Genomic DNA, 19,854 nt, shown 5'->3' with positions numbered 1-19,854 from the left:
ATACTCAGCATGAAGCCCAACTTGGGGCTGGCACTCACAACCCTGAGATCAAGACCTGAGCTGAGATCAAGAGTTGGAAGCTTAACCAACTGAGCCACTCAGGGGCCGCAAAAGATACATTTTAATGTGCTAAAAAGCCATATTTGAACAATCAGTGAAAGACTGAGATCAACTTTTAATGTTTTGACACAAGCATAGATGTCGATGATGTACCGAGTCTTTATTCTACATAGAGTCATGGATCTGGGTTGATCTCCCAAACAACTAATTTGCTAAATGGCAGATTCACTAACCTTAGTTGTTTCTTGGAAGCATGTAGTTTTAGTTGATTAGCTTTCTTTTGTCGTTGTAAATGCATCTTCAAAGAAAATTTTTTTTAATATTTATTTTTGAGACAGAGAGAGACAAAGCATGTGCGGGGTGGGGGGTAGAGAGAGAGAGAGGGAGACACAGAATCCAAAGCAGGCTCCAGGCTCCAAGCCGGAGCCTGATGTGGGACTCGAACTCACGAACTGCGAGATCATGACCTGAGCGGAAGCTGGACACTCAACCAACTGAGCCACCCAGGTGCCCCTTTTTACTTTTTTTTTTTTTTTTTATTGTAACTGCATCTTAAGGAAAGTCATTTTGCCTCTGGTTCGTTTAATCCCACAGCTGCTGCAAGTGGAGAGCAAGGGGAAGAGTGAGGGTAACCCATAGGGGGACAGCTTGGGTTTATAATGTTGTCTGTGAGGACATGTCCCAGGTACTCGGATAATAACTGACACAGAAATTTTCGATAAGATGGGATCCTGAGGCGGGGGGCACCTGGGTGACTCAATCGGTTAAGCATCCGACTCCTGATTTCGGCTCAGGTCATGATCTCATGCTTGTGGGACAGAGCCCCAAGTCAGGCTCTGCACTAAGCATGGAGCCCGCTCAAGATTCTCTCCCTCTCCCTCCGCTCCTCTCCACTGCTTATGCATTCTCTCCATCTCTCTTTCTCTCTCTCTGTCAAAAAAAAAAAAAAAAAAAACTAAAATAAAAATTAAAAAAAAAAAGACCTGAGCTGAGATCAAGAGTCAGTTGCCTAACCAACTGAGCCACCCAGGCACCCCCAAGAATTCACATTTCTAGGGGGTTAGATGCTGCTAACATCTAACAAGCTGCTAGATGCTGGTGATCTGGAGATCATGCTTTGAGAACCACTGCTTTATGAGTTATTCTTATTTTTAGTCATTGAATAAGAAATATCCTACAAAGGGTCAAATTTTGTATAAAATGAATGAATGAATTGCTCACCTTAATGACAAAAAGCTCACAAAGTTGGCTTAGTCACCAAGTATTTGTCAAGTTTCAATGCTAAATATTCTTGAACAGCTGCAAGGTGGAAGTTGGATGTTTTCATTGCACATAATGTCACTGCAATGAAAATCAAATTTTAAAATTGAAGGGAGAGACTTCCTCGATCACAGAGACTGTAAGATCTTTTCTCCTGTGTCAGAACCTTGTACCACTTCCCTAGAGTGTGCTGAAAACTGATCCATTATGTTCAGAGGCAACGAGGGGTGGTTAGCAGGAATTTTGAGGAAACGAGGCATCGTTTGCTACTTCAGTTGAGGTTACCATAGTGTCTCCAAAAAGAGTAAGAGGACACAGTTGCTTCCGCTAACAAGGATGGCTCAGAATGACTTGGGGGCTCAAGATTATCAACTTCATCTGAGTTTCCATGGGTGTCCTCCTTCTAAATCTCAGGAGCCCAATCCTTCACAAGCCCCTGACCTTGCATATGACATACTTGATGAGGCTTCAAATTAAACTTTTGTCGTAATTATGTAACCTGCATATTTGAGCTGTGTGTTTGATTTTTAGGGAGGTCAGCCCTGCAGGTACTAGAAAAAAAGAAAAGACATTCTTTTAGAGTCACCGTAGAAGCTCTTTGGTTTCCTGACCATTACTTGAGCTGAGAGTTTAAAGCCTTGAGCTCGTTAATGTTCTATTTAACTATTCTAGGGCACTCCAATGCAGCCACCCTACTCCCACAGACCTCATAGTCCATTGTTGCTACCACCGTGGTTAAATGTAGCAGCCACTTGGTCCTTACATCACTTTCTTCACCAGGAACTTCCTCACAGCCTACTACTACGAGTGATGCTTTGATTAGTTTTGATATTACTGCATGCCATAGGTTACTAACATCCCATTCTTCATTGACAAGGAGCTCAGCACTATCTGTGAGGCCAAGAAATGACCAAACCAACCCCATAATCCCATTTTTGTAGGTCTGTTTCCTAACCCCACTGTTAATATTATGTATCAGTCAGGATCCAGTTAGGGGAACAGAAACTACCAGCTATTTTAATAGAAAGATTTAATATAGGAAATTAAACAGATATTGGGGGACTGAAAAAGCACAAAGTGAGCACTGACGTAACTCAGGTAGTAGCAGGTTGGGGGGCAAAGGGAAGAGGCTGGAATTATATTACAATGCAGAAGCTTGGAGAAGAGACCCCATGGAATCGGGACCCAGCTTTCTGAGTAGAAAATGGTGCTTAGCTAATGCTGGCATCTGAGGATCTTGGGCCAAGAACCTCTGGAGAGGTTCACATATCCAGGATTGTGAGCACATGGAGATTTGGAGGGAGAGAGTGTGGAAGCTCCGCCCTTTCCCCATACCATCTGCCTGTTCCTGTGTTATATCCTTTCATAATAAACCAGTGATCTAGTAAACGAAACCAACAACCAAAAACCTCTGGGGAGGAAGCACTGTCTGGCTGGTGCTGGTCATTTTTTTTTTTAAATCAACATGCATTGTATTAGTTTCACATACCACATAGTTACTATCCATCACCATGGATAGTTACATAATTTTTCTTGTGATGAGAACTTTTAAGATGTACTCTCTTGGCACCTTGCAAATATACAATACATTGCTGGTATTTTTGAAGGGGCACCGTGAGGCTGGTCTGGGTGTGCTGCAGGGGGACGCCTAGAAATTGGAACTGTCACAGCCAGAATGATGAAATCTACTGACAGTAACAGCAAGCAAAACAGGAAATAGTAATTTCTTTCTCTTGCAGTCTCCCTCCAGTGCGCCCTATGGGCAGAGCCTAACATGGAGCCACCTGGCAAAGGAAAAATCTCCTTGGTAGAGTCTTCGCTAAAGCAGAGTACCTAAAGATGGTGTGGAGCTTAATTACCAGCATAGGGTTCTTTTCTTTTCTCATCCTAAAATAATCTTATTGTTTTAAATGTCTCTTTCCATGCTGAAATACATTAATGGCTGAAATAACAGGCAATCTACTCAAATGTAAACGTAACACCGTACATAATTCTAGACGTTATCTACATATGCAAATCATGTATATATAAGAATTAAATTAAGCACATCATTAATTAAGTAGGATCTAAACTAAGAAATGACTAAAGTCAAAATGACTTTAGAGGGAAAAGCAGAGTCAGATGTTATTTTGTGGTCGTGGGTGTCCAGGCCCCCGCTGCCGTGAAGCTGCAGTGGTCAAATATGCAAGTGACCCCAGGCCCTGGAGCTCAGCATCATTTTCTTGATTGACTATAACCTGGTTGTTAAAAGGGTGAAATGATACCATGCATATTAAATATCCAGAATCATGCCTGGTCCATAATATGTTCAATGAACCCTAACACTTTTTTTCGGATATAAGCACTGGGTTCCCCGCCTCCCCCTTCATTCTGTTCATGTATTACATTGATTGGCTTTTGAATGTTGAACTATCCTTGCATTCCAAGAATAAATCCCACTTGGTTGTCATAGCACATAATCATTTTAATATGCTGTTGAATTCAGTTTGTTAGGGGTTTGTTTTGTTTTGTTTTGTTTTTTAATTGTTATTTACCATATACACAGAGTTTGTGCTTTTGGAGGGAGAAGCTAAATCAAGGTGACCTTGAAAGTGTAACAAGAGAATTTCCTGGACTGTCTGCTGTGAAAGTCATTCCAGTTTTGCTCTCATGGGATATTTTCATAAAGGCGATCCCTCCGCCCTGCTCCTTCAGTGTTCCCAGTTACTCTCTTAGCTGCAAGTGGACATAGCTACAGACAAATGAAAAATATAAACTGAGTGGTTTAGAAGAAGAATTTTGAAAGCCTAGCTTTTTCTAAATGCCAAGGACTGTTTCAACTGTTAACTCAGGGATTAAGAGCATGAAAAGAATGTCAGGCTAGCTGATCAGAATTTTTATGATTAGAGAGAAAAGCTGGCTTCTCTGGGTCTTTGATCTAGCTCAGTGGGAAAAGCGACAGAGCGCTTCAAATGCACCACCAGCCCATCTGGCTGCTTAAGGACACATCTGGGACGATATCCGAGGGGGGTCACCTGCTTGCTTTCCCAGCTGGAAATGAAGTTAGAGATTACAGGCCTTGTCCTGTAGCAGAGGGGAGGTGTTTTTGGTGGGAAACAAAGTCCGCTGGTCTTCCAGCAGCACTTGGGATTAACTTGGAGTAGGTTAACAAAGATTCCGATGATAAAAGCCACTCGGGGCATTCACACTTCCTTGGAAGTTTTGATTCTGTTGGTCTGAGTTAGGAACTTAGATTTTGCCCTTAAAGAAAGTGGCCCTGGTGATTTGTATCATTAGGAAAGTTTGGAAGCCTTGTCTAGGGCAAGAGGGCAACTCTTTTCCCAGACCTCTGCTTATTAATGGGAAAGGGAGCTAATATAATATTTAACCACTGAAGAGACACATCTGTTTGGGTAAGGCCTGTCCAGGAAAGGAAGGGGATTACAGTTACTATTCTGTGGAGGAACAAATTTATGGGGCCGCTTTCGAGTTCTGCAATCATGAATGACCGATAATGTCATTAAAGGTCAAGCTTTCTTCTCTGAATTAGCTTGAGTTTGGTTGCAAACACAGCAGGCTTAAAAAGCCACCGAACATGGAGCCTGCTTGAGATTCTCTCTCTCCTTCTACCCCTCCCCTCAAAAAAAATTAATAAAAAAAAAAAAAAATGTTCCCTTTAAAAAAAGAGCCGGTGTTGACTTCACCTTGGAGACCAGGGACCGTGCTGCCACCACAGAGGGAGGGTCTGCAGCAGGTGTCCCCTAGATGCCAGGTCATACCTGACGCTCATTCAACTTTTGCCACTGATGTGGTGCATAGGAAGGTTTCCTAGGGGGTCCTTCCTCACCCCTGGTTGGAACTGTTCCCCAAGGCTGAAAGCAAAAGGCATATGGGCTGACCAGAAGACAGCAGCGCCTAAGAGCTCGGTGAGGGCTGTGGGTGGTTAAGGGTCATCACAGGTCGAGCCCCCTGACGTGGGAAGGACGACACAGTCAAGAAATGTGTGTCTGTTCCCTTCCAGTGAGTTGATCCAGCAGGAAAAGCGGGTTAGGTGTCTGAGCATGCGATGAGTACATCAAGGGCCCCTGCTCTGCCAGAGGCCCCGGAGGTCCCTCTGCCATTTCTAGAATCCTGGTTTTGGCAGGATGCAAACAGGGCCCGGGAGCAGTTCCTTTAGCATCTAGAAAAGCACCCCGTGGCACAAAAGGACAGGCTCAAACACTTTTTGAATTCATGAATGAATGAATGAATGAATGTGAATGAGAAAGGGCTTGTCATTGAATTGTAAAACAGAGGCCCGCCAATCGTGGACAATGTATAAGAAAACTTCAAGCTTCATTTCTCAGACCTTTACTCGTCTAAACAAAGTTCAGGCCTCTGCCTGTTATACTCTGTTAACCACAGAGGCCCAAAGTTCTTCCATAACTAATCGGAGCCTGTGATTGCTTTGCTGTGCTCTGAGGAGCTCTCATAATCCCTTTCCCCTCTGGGAAGCGGGGTGATTGCGCGCGGACGATGGAGCGGGGTGGCAGCCGCTTGGACGACTTCCCTCTCAACGTGTTTTCGGTCACTCCTTACACACCCAGTACCGCTGACATCCAGGTGTCCGATGATGACAAGGCAGGGGCCACCTTGCTCTTCTCAGGCATCTTCCTGGGACTAGTGGGGATCACGTTCACCATCATGGGCTGGATCAAATACCAAGGTGTCTCTCACTTTGAATGGACCCAGCTCCTTGGGCCCATCCTGCTATCGGTCGGAGTGACATTCATCCTGATTGCTGTGTGCAAGTTCAAAATGCTCTCCTGCCAGGTGTGCAAAGAAAGTGAGGAAAGGGCTCTGGATTCGGAGCAGACGGCGGGAGGACAATCATTTGTTTTCACTGGTATCAACCAGCCCATCACCTTCCATGGGGCCACTGTGGTGCAATATATCCCTCCTCCCTATGGCTCTCAAGAGCCCCTTGGGATCAACGCCGCCTACCTGCAGCCAGTGGTGAACCCCTGTGGTCTCATACCACCTGGAGGGGTGGTGATGGCCACGCCAAGCCCTCCTCAGTACTACACCATCTACCCTCCAGACAATGCCACGTTTATTGGAGAGCAAGACTACTCTTCGATTGTGGCTGGTGGAAATGACAGGTACGTGGTGTGGAGGGGGGACGGTCCCCTTGCGGGTGTCACAGTCACAGCCCGTGACTTTGTCCGGTCTAGAAGGAAGGTGTCGGGAGAATGCGAAGGTCTGTGTGGCCTCTCCCCAGGGTGGCGGCGTTGGCTCTGAGACACGCGTCGTGGGCTGTAACGGGTCTGTGTTTTCTGCTCCCACTGCCAGGTCCGGCCCTGATGCTGACCAGCTGGAAGAGACACAGCTGGGAGAAGAGGACTCCACCTGCTTCTCTCCTCCTCCCTATGAGGAAATATACTCCCTTCCTCGCTAGACCATGATGATGAGGGAACAGCATTTAAGTCATTGTTGCTGACGAATGAGGTGTCGGATGCCGTGACTTTCAGAGTCTGGACAGTAGGACAGCCTAGGCAGCCTGATGGAGACCGTTCAAGGGGGTGCGGTGGGAGGGGAAATGGGAACCAACACGTCTCAGATTGGTAAAAATCAGGCCCGGGGTGGGGGGATATTTCCTTCTGGTACAGCTGGACATTCCCGCATACGGTTCATGGGCAGAAATTTTATTTCTTTGTCCACAACCCACCCCTTGCCAGGAAGGCACTGGGGTCTCAATTTTAGCTCCGGCAGCCAAGGGAAACATCACGGCTGCTGGGACTCCGGAAGTTTCCATGGAAGTGAGAGTGGGGGGTGGGTAGCAGGTGGGCAAGAGAAAATAGGCTCACCTGGAGATTTCCCAGTGCCGGTTCTCAGCCCCTCAAAGGGGGTTTGCAGATCCCCAAACAACTCGGTTGCCATCCGGCGTCCCCTGAGGGCTCTGGGTATCTTAACGGCTGCAAAACATTTTAACGGCTGAATAAAGTAAAATAACGTCTCCTGTTCAAAAAGTATTAGGTAGCTGGCTACAAAATAAAATAATAACCATACAAAATAAATAATAATAGGATAATGATGTCAATAAATCCTTAAGTTATCACTGGGTCACAAGGACTACTGGCAAGGATAAAGCTTGATGTGTCCACCCAGGCTAGGATCTCTGCTGGACGCAAGCCACCTGGGCCCAGGGACCAACAGAACATGGGTGCTTCTATAAGCACCTGTTGATGAGTTCTGCTCAATTAGACAAAATAGAGCCTCGTGTCCATACCCGGAAAATCATGGATCGTGGAAACAATCTTTATGGTCAACAGAAGCTCATCTTCTATATAAAAGAAGTTGGTGGCCTTAACCTCCCTGAATCTGAACTGGGTAATAAACCACCACCACGGATCGAAGACTTTAGAAGAGACAGTTACGACCATTGAGTTTTAAAAGAAAATATTTTCCTGTCACTCGAGATAAGGGAGGCTCATCCCAGAGGAAGACAGGATTCAGCAATTCCTTAACGTTTTGGTACCATGTTCATGATTTTTACTAATTTTTATCAAAAACATCTCATTTTCCAAGGACATGATTAAAATATGCTTGGCTTATTATTATTGTGATCTGTATTATATCTTAGGAACAAAACCTTTTTATATGAGAATTTGTTTTGATGTGTGATGATAGAAAGTAATGGAAAAATGTGATTCTGTTTACAGAAACAATAGTCATGAAATATTGGATTCCTAACTGAGAGCCACTGGTTCTGGGGAGGAAGTCTGGGGACAGGGACACAGCTGAGCATCACCTGTGGCATGCCTACTGGCAATGACACTTGGAGCCCTGCGCGCCTGCTTCCCTCACCCCTTGCTCTGCTCATCCTCCCCCAGCCCACAACTCTATATTCCTGGATTTCAGTTATAATGAGCATCAAGGGAAGGTCAAATCACAAAAAGATGTTTGGAAAGGGTGTCCATGTGTAGAAGCAGGCCAGGCAGGAAAGCCGATTTATCTCAGTGATGCCACGAGTCCCACACGCAGGGAAGTGGCCTTGGGGAGTTTTTAGCTCCAGGCAACAACAAAATTACTCAGCACCATCCCTGTTCCAAGAAAGAGAAAAAGTGCCAACACAGAGGTCATCGATGCCTCCGAAGACTGTGCATCAGAGTGTCAGGAGCTCGAGGTGGGTGGCAGGCCTGGAATAGTCAGGGGGGTGGGAAAATCAGAACTTGTTCATTCAACTTCTACTCCCTGGTAGGACACGGGCCAAGTGGGGATAGAACAGTGAGAAAGCCCACCAACAGAAGAGCAGAGCTTCTAGTCTAGGAGGGGAGACAGATCTGATCAACTACTCTCTGACATCCAGGAGGGGTCTCATAGCTCTGGACCGGTCAGGAGGATCAGGAGGGCTTGCTTGAGGAAGTGAAGTCAAGGCCCCTGCCTTGCAGAACCCCAGGGAGCACTGTTCACACAGGAAAGCTTTGTGACTGATGTCTCTTGACCTCTGAGGACTGTCCTGGTAGCTGAGGGAACAGTAGCTGATACCCAGTCAAAGAGAAGGAGGGAGATGCCTGGCAATCCCCCCTAAGCGGGAGGCAGTATTAAGGGGGCACCTTACAGGCTGTGTAAACAGTATTGCTCTGCTACTGCAGGGCACCAAATAGAGGGGCCTTCTGCTACCCGAGAATTACATCCACCTGCTCTCTTGCTTCAAGACACCATGGTCTCTGTCTTCACTCGGGGGTTGCAGGTGCCAGCATGATAGAAAGCCCACTGAATGGCTTTTGGATTCCAACACTGAGTCTGTGCTCGGTCTCTTTGACTGGAAGAGTTTTTAGTTTGTCATCCGGATATTTGCCTTTTATCATTCTTTCTGTCAGTATCTTATGAGGGATGAATGGAGGACTGTGATGTGGGGCTAGTGAATCAGAGTCTGTCCGGCCCCTGCTATGCTATCCACCCTGAGATTATCAGTGTGCAAAGTGGCCCTGGCTTTGGGAACGTGCTCAAAGTTTCAGTGCCCAGGCCAGAACCTTTAGGGCCTTGTCAGCCTTGTCAGCCATTTTAGTCTGTGTCGGCAGAGCAACTGGAAAGCCACTGAATGCTCTTAATGAGGAGGGAGCTGTGATAATGATTCTGAACACTTACTGGTTAGGGTAAACCCAGTGTCACATTGGGTGTAACATTGACTTTGCTGGCAAAGCTCAGATCTAGGTTACGCCAACACCAGGAGACACTTCTCCACCCTCAGCCGTTAGCGGGACACTGTGTGTGGGTGCGTTCTGGCCATCTATATAGAATTCAAAAGAAAGCTAAAAGGTCTTGTTAATCAAAGGAGACAGGTTTCTGAAGAATGTAATGTTGTGTGGAAACTTCTCCTGGGAGCCGACTTGGGCTGGGCCTTTTGGCTGGAGAGACTGATAACACCTCAGGATCTTGACAGGGCAGGAGAGGGATTATCTAGGCCTGTGAAGTGAGGCCCAGCCACCAAGGGGAAGAAGCTTTCACAGAGCTCCTGGGACTTCTTCTTGATCCATTTGGGCCAACCAAGGACTGGATCTCTTGTGCAATCTGGGTGTGTGTTTCCTCCCTTCTACAGAACTCCAGAGGGAGGGGTCCTGCAGAGGTGGAGGGCTTCCCAGAGCCTGCGATCAATCAATCCTTTCCCTTTGGCTCCACTGTGCCGGGCACCGATCTGAGTTTCAAGCTCTTTGCTACAAAACCAGCCATTTAAATAATGCTCTCCCCACTTTTTTTTTTTTTTTGACAGAGGGCGGGGTACATCATAAAAATAAAGACTCTTGTTTGTGAAGAGCTGGCTGTGGGTGTCTGTTTTCAGCTTCTGACCTCTGGAGCGCCTCATGGGCCTTGTTTACTGTTGGATCCCTGGAGCAGGGCTGGCTGAAACCCTGCACCCCAGGCGGCTGATGTTTCTCCCCCAAACAGAAGCTCCTCGTAGTAACCAGTAACCGTTGTCAGGTAGACTCCTTTTATCAACAAAGAAAGCTTCCCACCTAGTTCTCAGTAGTGTCCCTGCCCGTCGAGATAACCAGGGTGCTGTCTGCAGAATGCAACTCACACCACTTGGCATTCACGAAAGGCCTCATGCAGAGCCCTCTGCACAACCAACACCCGGCTCCTGTTGAGTAACAAATATGAAATAAATAAATGAAGAGCTTTCCAAATGGCTAATACATGACCACTTCAACTTAGCTGTTCTGCTGTTTTCTACATTGTGAAAAATTTCAAACAACTACAAGGGTAGAGAGAATAGTACATGAAACCCTGCGGGGTCTTCCATTACCCAACCTCAAAACTCATGGCCGAGGTTGTTTCATTGACACCCCCACCCACAATCCCCCACCTGGATTTTTATTATTTTTTTTCAGGGTTTTTCATCTTTTTATTTTATTTTGTAAAGACTTTTTTTAAATTGAGGTATAACTGACATCTAACATTATGTTAGTTTCAGGTGTACAATATAATGATTTGGCAGTTGTATAACCCAACTGGATATTTGATTGATTGATTGATTGACTGACAGAGGAAGAGTGTGAGGTGTGGAGGGGTAGAGGGAGAGGGAGAGAAAGAGAGAGAAAATCTTAAATAGGCTCCATGTTCAGTGCAGGGCTTGATCCCATGATCCTGGGACCATGACCTGAGCCAAAATCAAGAGTCCGATGCTTAACTGACTGAGCCACCCAGGCACCCCCAACTGGATTTTTAAAAAGTAAATCACATCATCTTAAAAATATTTCATTGTGTATCTTTAAAAGGTAAAGACTCAAAAAAAAGAGTCATGCCATGATTACACCTAAAAAATGTACACTTCCTTAAGGTCATCAAATATCTAAATCACTGTTCAACTTATTCCCAATCTTCTCTATTTTATTTTTACCTCTTCATTTTGCTTCATTCAAAAACCAAATGAGATTAGCTTTTTGCTAAATGCATCCTAAGTTTCTAGTTACCTTATACTGTATTTTGGAAGGCAGACAACCAGAAAATTGTTCATAGTAGCAGATTCATATTTATTAAATCTCACTTTCCAACCAAAAATGTTTTTCAAGATTTTTCACTTTATATCTCCTCCTTTGTCACTTCCCTGAAACTCTAAGACTTCCCTGGAAGAAGAAACTTATTTCTTCTAATTTTTGCACATCATTAGAGATTTTTTCTAAACCTAGGCCTAGAAAAAATACATACACGAAAACACAAAGCGATCTTTAAGTGAATGTTTAGTTAATAATTATGAGTTGCTGAATATTTTCAAGAGTATCTGAAAATTCTGGCAACCTTTAGCAGTTTTGACTTGTTAGGCAAAATCTTTTAGGAAAAAAAAGTTCTTCCCTTCAGAAATCATAAAAACTCCTTGGAACATCTCAGAAGTGGAAACCAGAGTCTCTCTTTAAGAAATAATTGGCAAAACCTCTTGCTGAACATTAAAATATTACCTGGTACAATTTAACTCGCAGAGGTCATTGATTGTGGACCTCTCACCAGTGAGTTCCCAATTCTCCTCAAGTTAAAAATGAATATATTTTCTGGACATGCCTACAACTCTTCCTTTGAAGGTGGATAAGTGTGTGTGTGTGTGTGTGTGTGTGTGTGTGTGTGTTCACCTATACCCTCTTATAGAATGTGATTTATGGATTTCTTGCCCATTTACTACTAGTAAATCATCAAGAGTTTTATGTCCCAGGCAGTCAGCAGTTGGTTATAAAATCAACAGCGAGCCGTACTAAATAAACCGTTACTGGATTGCTCTTAAGAACTGATGACAAATCAGAAAGTGAAGACAACTCCATGGGAATGATTCTCACCTGCCTTTGGGATACCACAAAGGTCTCAGATAGGGGAATTTTATTTGCCTTGAGCTTTTAAGAAGATTAATAACCAGATGAACTGGGAAGGAAATCAGTTTTCTGGGTTCCAGAAGTTTTCTTCTGGAACAAAGAATTTGTCCTCCAGCACAAAACCTACACGTGTGTAAATCATACACACAAATATGTCTACACACAACGGGCTGAAAGTGAAGCTTGTGTAAGAAGTCAGAGATTTTCCACTTTGAATCTTCCAATTTATTAGTTTAAAAAAATAAAATTTTAAAAGATGGAATGTGTGTATGTGTACAGTTTTTTAAAAAAAATTTTTTTTAAATTTATTTATTTTGGGGACAGAGAGACAGAGCATGAACGGGGGAGGGTCATTGAAAGAGGGAGACACAGAATCTGAAACGGGCTCCAGGCTCTGAGCCGTCAGCACAGAGCCCGACGTGGGGCTCGAACTCACGGACCGTGAGATCATGACCTGAGGTGAAGTCGGCCGCTTAACCGACTGAGCCACCCAGGCGCCCCTACAGTTTTTAAAATAGATTTAATATGTCTTAATGAATACATAAGGACTGGTAATAATCATTTCTGGAGCAGAGGATGGGAAGGTCATTTTTCACTTTAGTCCATGCTAATCAATGGATTTTTTTAAAATGTTTATTTATTTTGAGAGAGAGAGAGAGCATGAGCAGGGGAGGGGCAGAGAGAGAGAGAGGGAGACACAGAATCTGAAGCAGATTCCAGGCTCTGAGCTGTCAGCACAGAACCCACGAGCTGCGAGATCATGACCTGAGCCAAAGTTGGACGCTCAACCGACAAAGCCACCCAGGTGCCCCAATGGATTTTTTTTTTTACCATGCTCATTTACTATCTGTTCACAAAATCATTTTTAGAAAGAGGAAGAAGAGAAGGAAATGATCTTTCCCCATGTACTTTTACTGTTAACAGCATCTTCTTGAGTCCTAGAGTAAATAATTTTCATTGCCACCGCTGCTTATATATGCAACAGATATACACACAAGGCACATAGATGCAAATGTGGTATGTTTATACTGTGATATGAATAACACTTTTACATGGACATACACACATAAGGTCTCGGGAGAGAGAACAGAGTGTTCCATTGTCCGTCACTCACCCTGTGTGGGAAAGATTTTTCACACATATATGTTGTTGCTAAAGTCCTCTGCTGGCTAACGTTCAATGTTAGGTAAACAGTGACCAATGTCAATGGAACAACGGCACACAGAGAGTCATGAGTCAGATTCCACAGGTTCTTTCTTTGATAGTTTTCTCAACCCAGCCTCTGCCTCCACACCTTGAAAAACTGCTCACCACAGCAGCAATTCACGTACCTTGGGACCTTTGGGGATGAAACTGAGAGTAACTCTAGCTACCCGATTTCCTCATCAGAAGGAGCTGTAGGATTAACTGTGCCCCCCTTCCTACTCTTTCCCACTCCGGATGGGTCCGTGCAAGGACATCAGCGCCTGCAGCAGCCACGGGCCCTTTCCCTCCTGGTCCCTCCTGCATTCCAGCTGAGGCTTTTCCTTCTGGGCCTCTGGGGCTGGTCTGATCGCCCCGTCAGCCAGGAAGGACTCCCTGATCCCTCAACAGTCTGAACAGGAGCCACGAAAACATGCTTGGAATTTTTCAGAAGGCCAAGAGACTGCAAAGGGAAAACAAAAATCTCTGTCTATAAAGCTCCAAAGAGAACAGGTTTAGACTAGAGCGTGTCTCTGCCTCATTTGGCCCCTCAGAGGTCACTGGGGGCTCACCTTCAGGGGTCACCTTTCTGGTCCCTGTGCTTAAGTGACACCCTGGCTGACCTCCCAGCTTACTCTGTGGTTCTCAAAGGCCCGTGGCAGGAGGCACCATGGCTACTTAGACTTGTGTACCTGGCGGATATTCTTTCAAAACTGAACAAAGTCAGTTTGTCACTTCAAGGGAAATAACTGACAGCATTTAGTGCTAATGATAATATTGAACCTTTCAAGTGAAAATTAGAATTTCTGAAAATTTTATTTGTCATCACGAGTTCGACAACTTCCCTAAAACTGTACTTTATTTTTGAGATCAAAGTGGTATTTAAAAATGTCATTTTGGGGTGCCTGGGTGGCGCAGTCGGTTAAGCGTCCGACTTCAGCCAGGTCACGATCTCGCGGTCCGTGAGTTCGAGCCCCGCGTCAGGCTCTGGGCTGACCACTCAGAGCCTGGAGCCTGTTTCCGATTCTGTGTCTCCCTCTCTTTCTGCCCCTCCCCCGTTCATGCTCTGTCTCTCTCTGTCCCAAAAATAAATAAACGCTGAAAAAAAAAAAATTAAAAAAAAAATGTCATTTTAAGGGCACCTGGGTGGCTCAGTCTGTTAAGCGTCCAACTCTTGGTTTCCGCTCAGGTCATGATCTCACAGTTCCTGAGTTCAAGCCCCACGTCGGGCTCTGCACTGACAGGGTGGAGCCTGCTTGGGATTCTCTCTCTCCCTCTCCCTCTCTCTCTCTCTCTCTCTGCCCCTCCCTGACCTACCTCTCTCTCTCTCAGAAAATAAACATAAAAGAATATTTAAAAATGTGATTTTAAACTCTATTATATAATGAAATGTTAACATTTGAAAGGTCGGCATAACTCAGTGAATGAATATTTTCCACATGAGCACTACATGATATTACAAAATCATGTGCCTGTAAAAAATACATTCAACACACTAGATAGACCAATGGCTTTTCATGGAATAGACTGCAAAATAATCATGGATATGATTTCAGATTCCATATTGCAATTAGCCTTTAAGAAACGGCCATGTGAGTTTTGGTGTCGTGTCAAAGAATAATATCTACAATTATCTGAAAAGCTTTAGAAATATTTCTATATTTCCAACTTACACATCTGTGTGAAACCAGATTCTCTTCATATAATTCAACCCAAACAGCACATTGCAACAGATTCAATGCAGAAATAGATACAAGAATCTGGCTGTCTTCTGTTCAGTTGGATACTTTTATAAAAATTTGCAAAATTGAAAAGAAATACCATTCTTCTCACCTTTCTTTTCCACTTTGGAAAAAATATGTTATTTAACACATAAAGGGTATATAATTATAATTTTTATTTATTTTAATTTTAAAATTAATTAAAGTAAAAATTAAACTAATTTTTAATTTATTTTTAATTTTTTAAAAAGTTTATTTATTTGTTTATTTATTTATTTAAGTAATCTCTACACCCAACGCGGGGCTTGAACTCATGGTCCCAAGATTGAGTCACACGCCCTTCTAACTGAGCCAGGCAGGTGCCCCTGTAATTTTTATCTTTATGTTTTAAGTCTTTTGAAGACCCTGGAGCGCTTTTAAATTTTTTCTAGCTTTATTGAGATATAATTCACAAGTAAAATGATAAGATTTTAAAGTGTACAATGTGATGATTTGATATACAATATACTAATACATTAATATATTTGATATAAAATATACTAATTTTATAATGAATAAACAATATTTTTCTTATTTTAATTTCTAATATGGTATATACTAATATATATCACATAATCAAAAATTCTTTGGGTTCCTCCGTATATTTTAAGGGTATAAAAGGTTTTCAAGAGCCTAAGGGTTGAGAACAGCTGGCCTACACTACAGGGGTAGAAAAGAAGGACTGTTCATGTGTCTTCCTAAAACACTACATTTCCCAGCTTCCTTTGCAGCTAAGTATGAGCATATGATTAAGTTCTGGCTAACTGGATGTAAGCAGAAGTTTTGGGATAGGACTTCCAGAAAGACTATGTGGAAAATACATAGGGGAATTCCTTTTCTGACTTCCTGCTTTTCACTCTTCTGAAAGACTACAACTTACATGTGATCACAGAAGATCTAGCAGCCAGCTTGGACCATGAGGTGACCCTGAGAAAAGAAGCTACTTATTATAAAGATGGAGGAGAGGGGCGCCTGGGTGGCTCAGTCGGTTGAGCGTCCGACTTCGGCTCAGGCCAACGATCTCACGGTTTGTGAGTTCGAGCCCTGCGTTGGGCTCTGTGCTGACAGCTCAGAGCCTGGAGCCTGCTTTGGGTTCTGTGTCTCCCCCTCCCACTGCCCCTCTCCTGCTCATGCTGTCTCTCTCTGTCTCTTGATAATAAATAAATGTTAAAAAAAAACAAAACAAAAAACAAAAAAAGAGGAGAAAGATAGAAAAAAAAGTTGGTCTTTAGTGACTATTACGATGCTGCCTGATTGTCTACTCTAGATTTCTTTAAAATGAAAGAGAAATAAAGTTTTAAATCTTGTTTAAGCCACTATTATTTTGACTTTACGGTTACATGTAGGGAAACCTAATTGGTTCCTTTAAGTGTGACAATGTGCTAAGATTAGCCACAAAGGACCCAGCTTTACATGGATTCTATAACTATTTCTCATGTATTTTTAAGATTGGGTTTCATCCGCATGACAACCATTGTATTAAGGTAACATTAGTCACAGTTAGCATTGTAGGCTCTCAGAAATTCATTCAACCCTTTAAGCAACAAACATTTGGAGGCTCATCGTATTGGCATGCAGTGAGCCAGGCACTGGGTGTACATGCCCTCAGAGCTCTTGTGGTCCAGGGAGGGAGCCACCACCCTCCAGGAACTGGTACTGCCCTCACAGCTCTGCTGTGGGTCCCATGTTAAGATAAGTTAAGACTATTCTCAGTATGAAGAGAGAAGCAGACAGCTTGTCACTTAATTGGTGTTTCTGGGGCAGGACTTAAAATTCTCATGAGTAAATTTCATTGTCACCCACACTCATTGAACCAGAATGGCCCAAATAAACAAAGAGGCTTCCTTCTCCCCTGTCCTTAATTTTGATGGGTTGACAAATCTCATTTCCAAGATTAGCCATGTCCGTTATTGAGTGCTCCCTCATGCTACACGGTCGATATAGTAAGTGGCTTGATTTGAAATACCGTTGTAGAAGGCCAACAAAGGTAGCCAAGGAACCACCTGTTACTAAACTCTTCTAAGCAAAGGTAACTTTTTGTGGAACCTCAAAGCAGTCTCTTCCCTCCAGTTGTACAAAGTCTATTACCATTTACTGGGAGCATTATAGATGGGGACTGGGTAAAGAAGAGATATACAAAAGCCTTACTCATGAAGGCTGGAAGATTCCAGAGGAGACAGCATCTTCATGGTTACCAAAATTCTTCCAGGCTCCTTGGGTTTGGGGTGGATTCAGCCCAGACCTGACCATTGCACAGCCTGCTGAGTATTAAACACGATGATACTATTGATTAAAAACAACAAAGTCCGCAGACTTGTAATTAGTAAGTCATGCTACCCTGATGGGGAAAGCAGGGAGGAGTAAAAAGCCTAGGTTGAACTAGAACGCTAGCTCTGCCACTTACTAGCTAGGTGACTATAGGCAAGTTGCTTAACCTCGATGAGCGTGAGAGAACACGTTTAGGCATGTGTTCTCAGACAATGCTGTTCATTCTAGGAGGTGGACAAACAGACCAAAATGTGCTAACATAGCTGGAGAAATGACTTTTCTATTAATTTTTCCCTGCCATAATCTATCACTTTAGAATTAGATGTGTGTTCATATAACTAAATCCCCCAAATGACATTACTTTAAACAAGGTAAGTTTATTTCTCTCCTCCATGTGAAAAGCCCAAAGGTAGGTAGTATAGGGCAGATCCCTATCATCAGTGTCCCAGACTCCTATCTTTCTGTCATCTTTAGTCACCAGCCAGCTTTCCTCTTCAGTCATCCCATGGTCCAAGATGGCTGCTGAAGCATGGCATTATGTCTACATCCTAGAAGGTGGAAGGAAGTAGAAAAAGACAAGAAAGGGGGGGGGGGGGGCGGCACCTGGGAGGCTGAGTCAGTTGCGTGTCTGACTTCAGCTCAGGTCATGATCTCACTGCTAGTGAGTCTGAGCCCCAAGTCGGGCTCTGTGCTGACGACTCAGAGCCTGGAGCCTGTTTCAGATTCTGTCTCTCCCTCTCTCTCTGCCCCTCCCCTGCTTGCGCTCTCTCTCTCTCAAATATAAAACAAAACATAAAAAAAAAAATTAAAGAAAAGAAAAAAGTGCATACCTCACACCTGATTCGATTCTCTTAAAACCTTCACCTCATTGACCGGAATGTGGTCCTGTGGCTTCACCAAGCTGTAAAGGAATTCTGGGAAACACAGCTGTTCGCTGTTACTGTTGTTCTATTACAAGGGGGAAACTTGTAGAATGGATACTGGGCAAGCAACTGCAGCCTCTTCCATACTTGGTTCTCTCTCTCTCTCGCTCACTCGCTTTGGTTTAGACTCAACTATCTGCTCAAGAATTTGGAACGTTTCAGAAAATGTTTGTTTTGAATCCCTCTGCTGAACCCAAAATATTAACTTTGAAATGCCAAGTATAAATACACATGCCAGAAGCAAGGTTTCGGCCAAAGAAGCTTGACTTATAATTTCAGAACGACAGATGCACTCATCAGCAGGGAAGCATCAATGAGTTACAGAGCATCTAAGTTGTACAACAGGCAAGCTTTGAACCACAACACCAAGGACTTGCTGTGTCACATATTTGTCTCATTTCTCTCAGTTTTTGTGGGATTTTCAGTGTAACCCATCCTCACATTTGAAGGACATTAGTTGTTATGGAAACAGGGACATTAAATTCACATGGCAGGATTTAATGGTATTGACATAATCAAAACAAAGTGCGTTCATTCCAGAAGCTAGGATTTAAGGACTTGAGTTCTTCAGAGTTTAACTTGCTCCCTGAGTTTGTGGTGGGGAGGGAGAGGGGAGAGTGTAGGAAGCCAGACACCTTTGGGAGCTGCCATAACTTCTTTGGGGCATTAGAGCTATATTTAGTGCAATTAAGTTGCTAATTCAGTAAAAATGACTACAGTTTCCTTGTGGCCCCAGAGAATAAAATGCAGCTGCTAACGGTGGCTGATTTATAACCTAGGCACCGGGGGAAATAAGCCAGATTCTTCCGAGGGCCTAAATCACTCAGCCAGGCGATCAAAACAGCATGCTTGCCCTGGGCAGAGCACCAGAGTTGTGCAGCCTCCAAAACTGGGCTTGACAAACTCCCTGTTTTCAGCAGGATTAGACCCCTGCCTCTCCCTCATCCCTCAGAAGGATGCAAGAAGTATAAGAGAGCCTTCAAAGACTCAGAGGTCGGTACTTATGCTCTCCTCAGCCTCAATCACAACCCAAGGGAAACTGGGACTCAAAAGGCAGAAAAGTATGTATTTCGTCTGTGATCTCCCCTACTAGCAAGTTAAGGTCATTGAAGATGGCATATGTGTGTGGGCAGGGCCGATTTGAAGGGCTAGCCGATTGTACACCGCACACCCCCCCCCCCCGTGGACGCCATTCACAGCATAGTCTAAGTCAGTGGTTCTCAAACGTGGCTGCATATTAGAGCCACCTGAACAGTTTGAAAAATTCCAAAGCCCAGGCTGCATCTCAGACCAACTAAATCAGACACTAGAGGAGGGACCAAGATGCCAATAACGTTTAAAGCCTCCCAGGTGACTCCAATGTGCCACCACGTTTAAGAACCAATGGTCTGACTCACGTAGACTTTGATGCGAATGGTGTCCCCTGCAGCTATACTGGGGACAGTTTGCACAGACTCACATCACAGCCCTGGGCAGGGGTGTGACAGCTTCTACACAGAGGCTTTTCACTTACGTTGTCTACTGGGAATTTTTTTCCCTTCTTGTTTTCTTCTTCGAGTTTATGATTCCTACAGAAAGATTTAG

At 43.9% G+C, this 19,854-nt stretch overlaps 1 protein-coding gene and 1 long non-coding RNA gene across 2 annotated transcripts; one reads left to right on the top strand and one right to left on the bottom strand.

The window, feature by feature from the left end:
• Window positions 1–5,709: 5,709 nt before the first annotated feature.
• TMEM174 (transmembrane protein 174) lies at window positions 5,710–7,898 on the top strand. The gene is made up of 2 exons (XM_025924994.2): window positions 5,710–6,440; window positions 6,631–7,898. Exons 1-2 carry the CDS (start codon window positions 5,815–5,817, stop codon window positions 6,734–6,736), a joined length of 732 nt encoding a protein of 243 aa, XP_025780779.1. The 5' UTR covers window positions 5,710–5,814; the 3' UTR covers window positions 6,737–7,898.
• On the bottom strand, window positions 7,529–17,884 carry LOC147584339 (uncharacterized). The gene is made up of 2 exons (XR_015248528.1): window positions 17,228–17,884; window positions 7,529–10,420 (listed from the first exon to the last, which is right to left on the bottom strand). It is a non-coding gene; the product is annotated as an uncharacterized LOC147584339 (long non-coding RNA).
• Between the last annotated feature and the right edge of the window lie 1,970 nt (window positions 17,885–19,854).

This window comes from Puma concolor, chromosome A1 (assembly GCF_028749965.1).
Source record: "Puma concolor isolate L17-30 chromosome A1, mPumCon1.1.hap2, whole genome shotgun sequence".
NCBI classification, from domain to species: Eukaryota; Metazoa; Chordata; class Mammalia; order Carnivora; family Felidae; genus Puma; species Puma concolor.
Note: the sequence above shows the minus strand (reverse complement) of the source record. Positions and strands in the feature narration are given on the sequence as shown.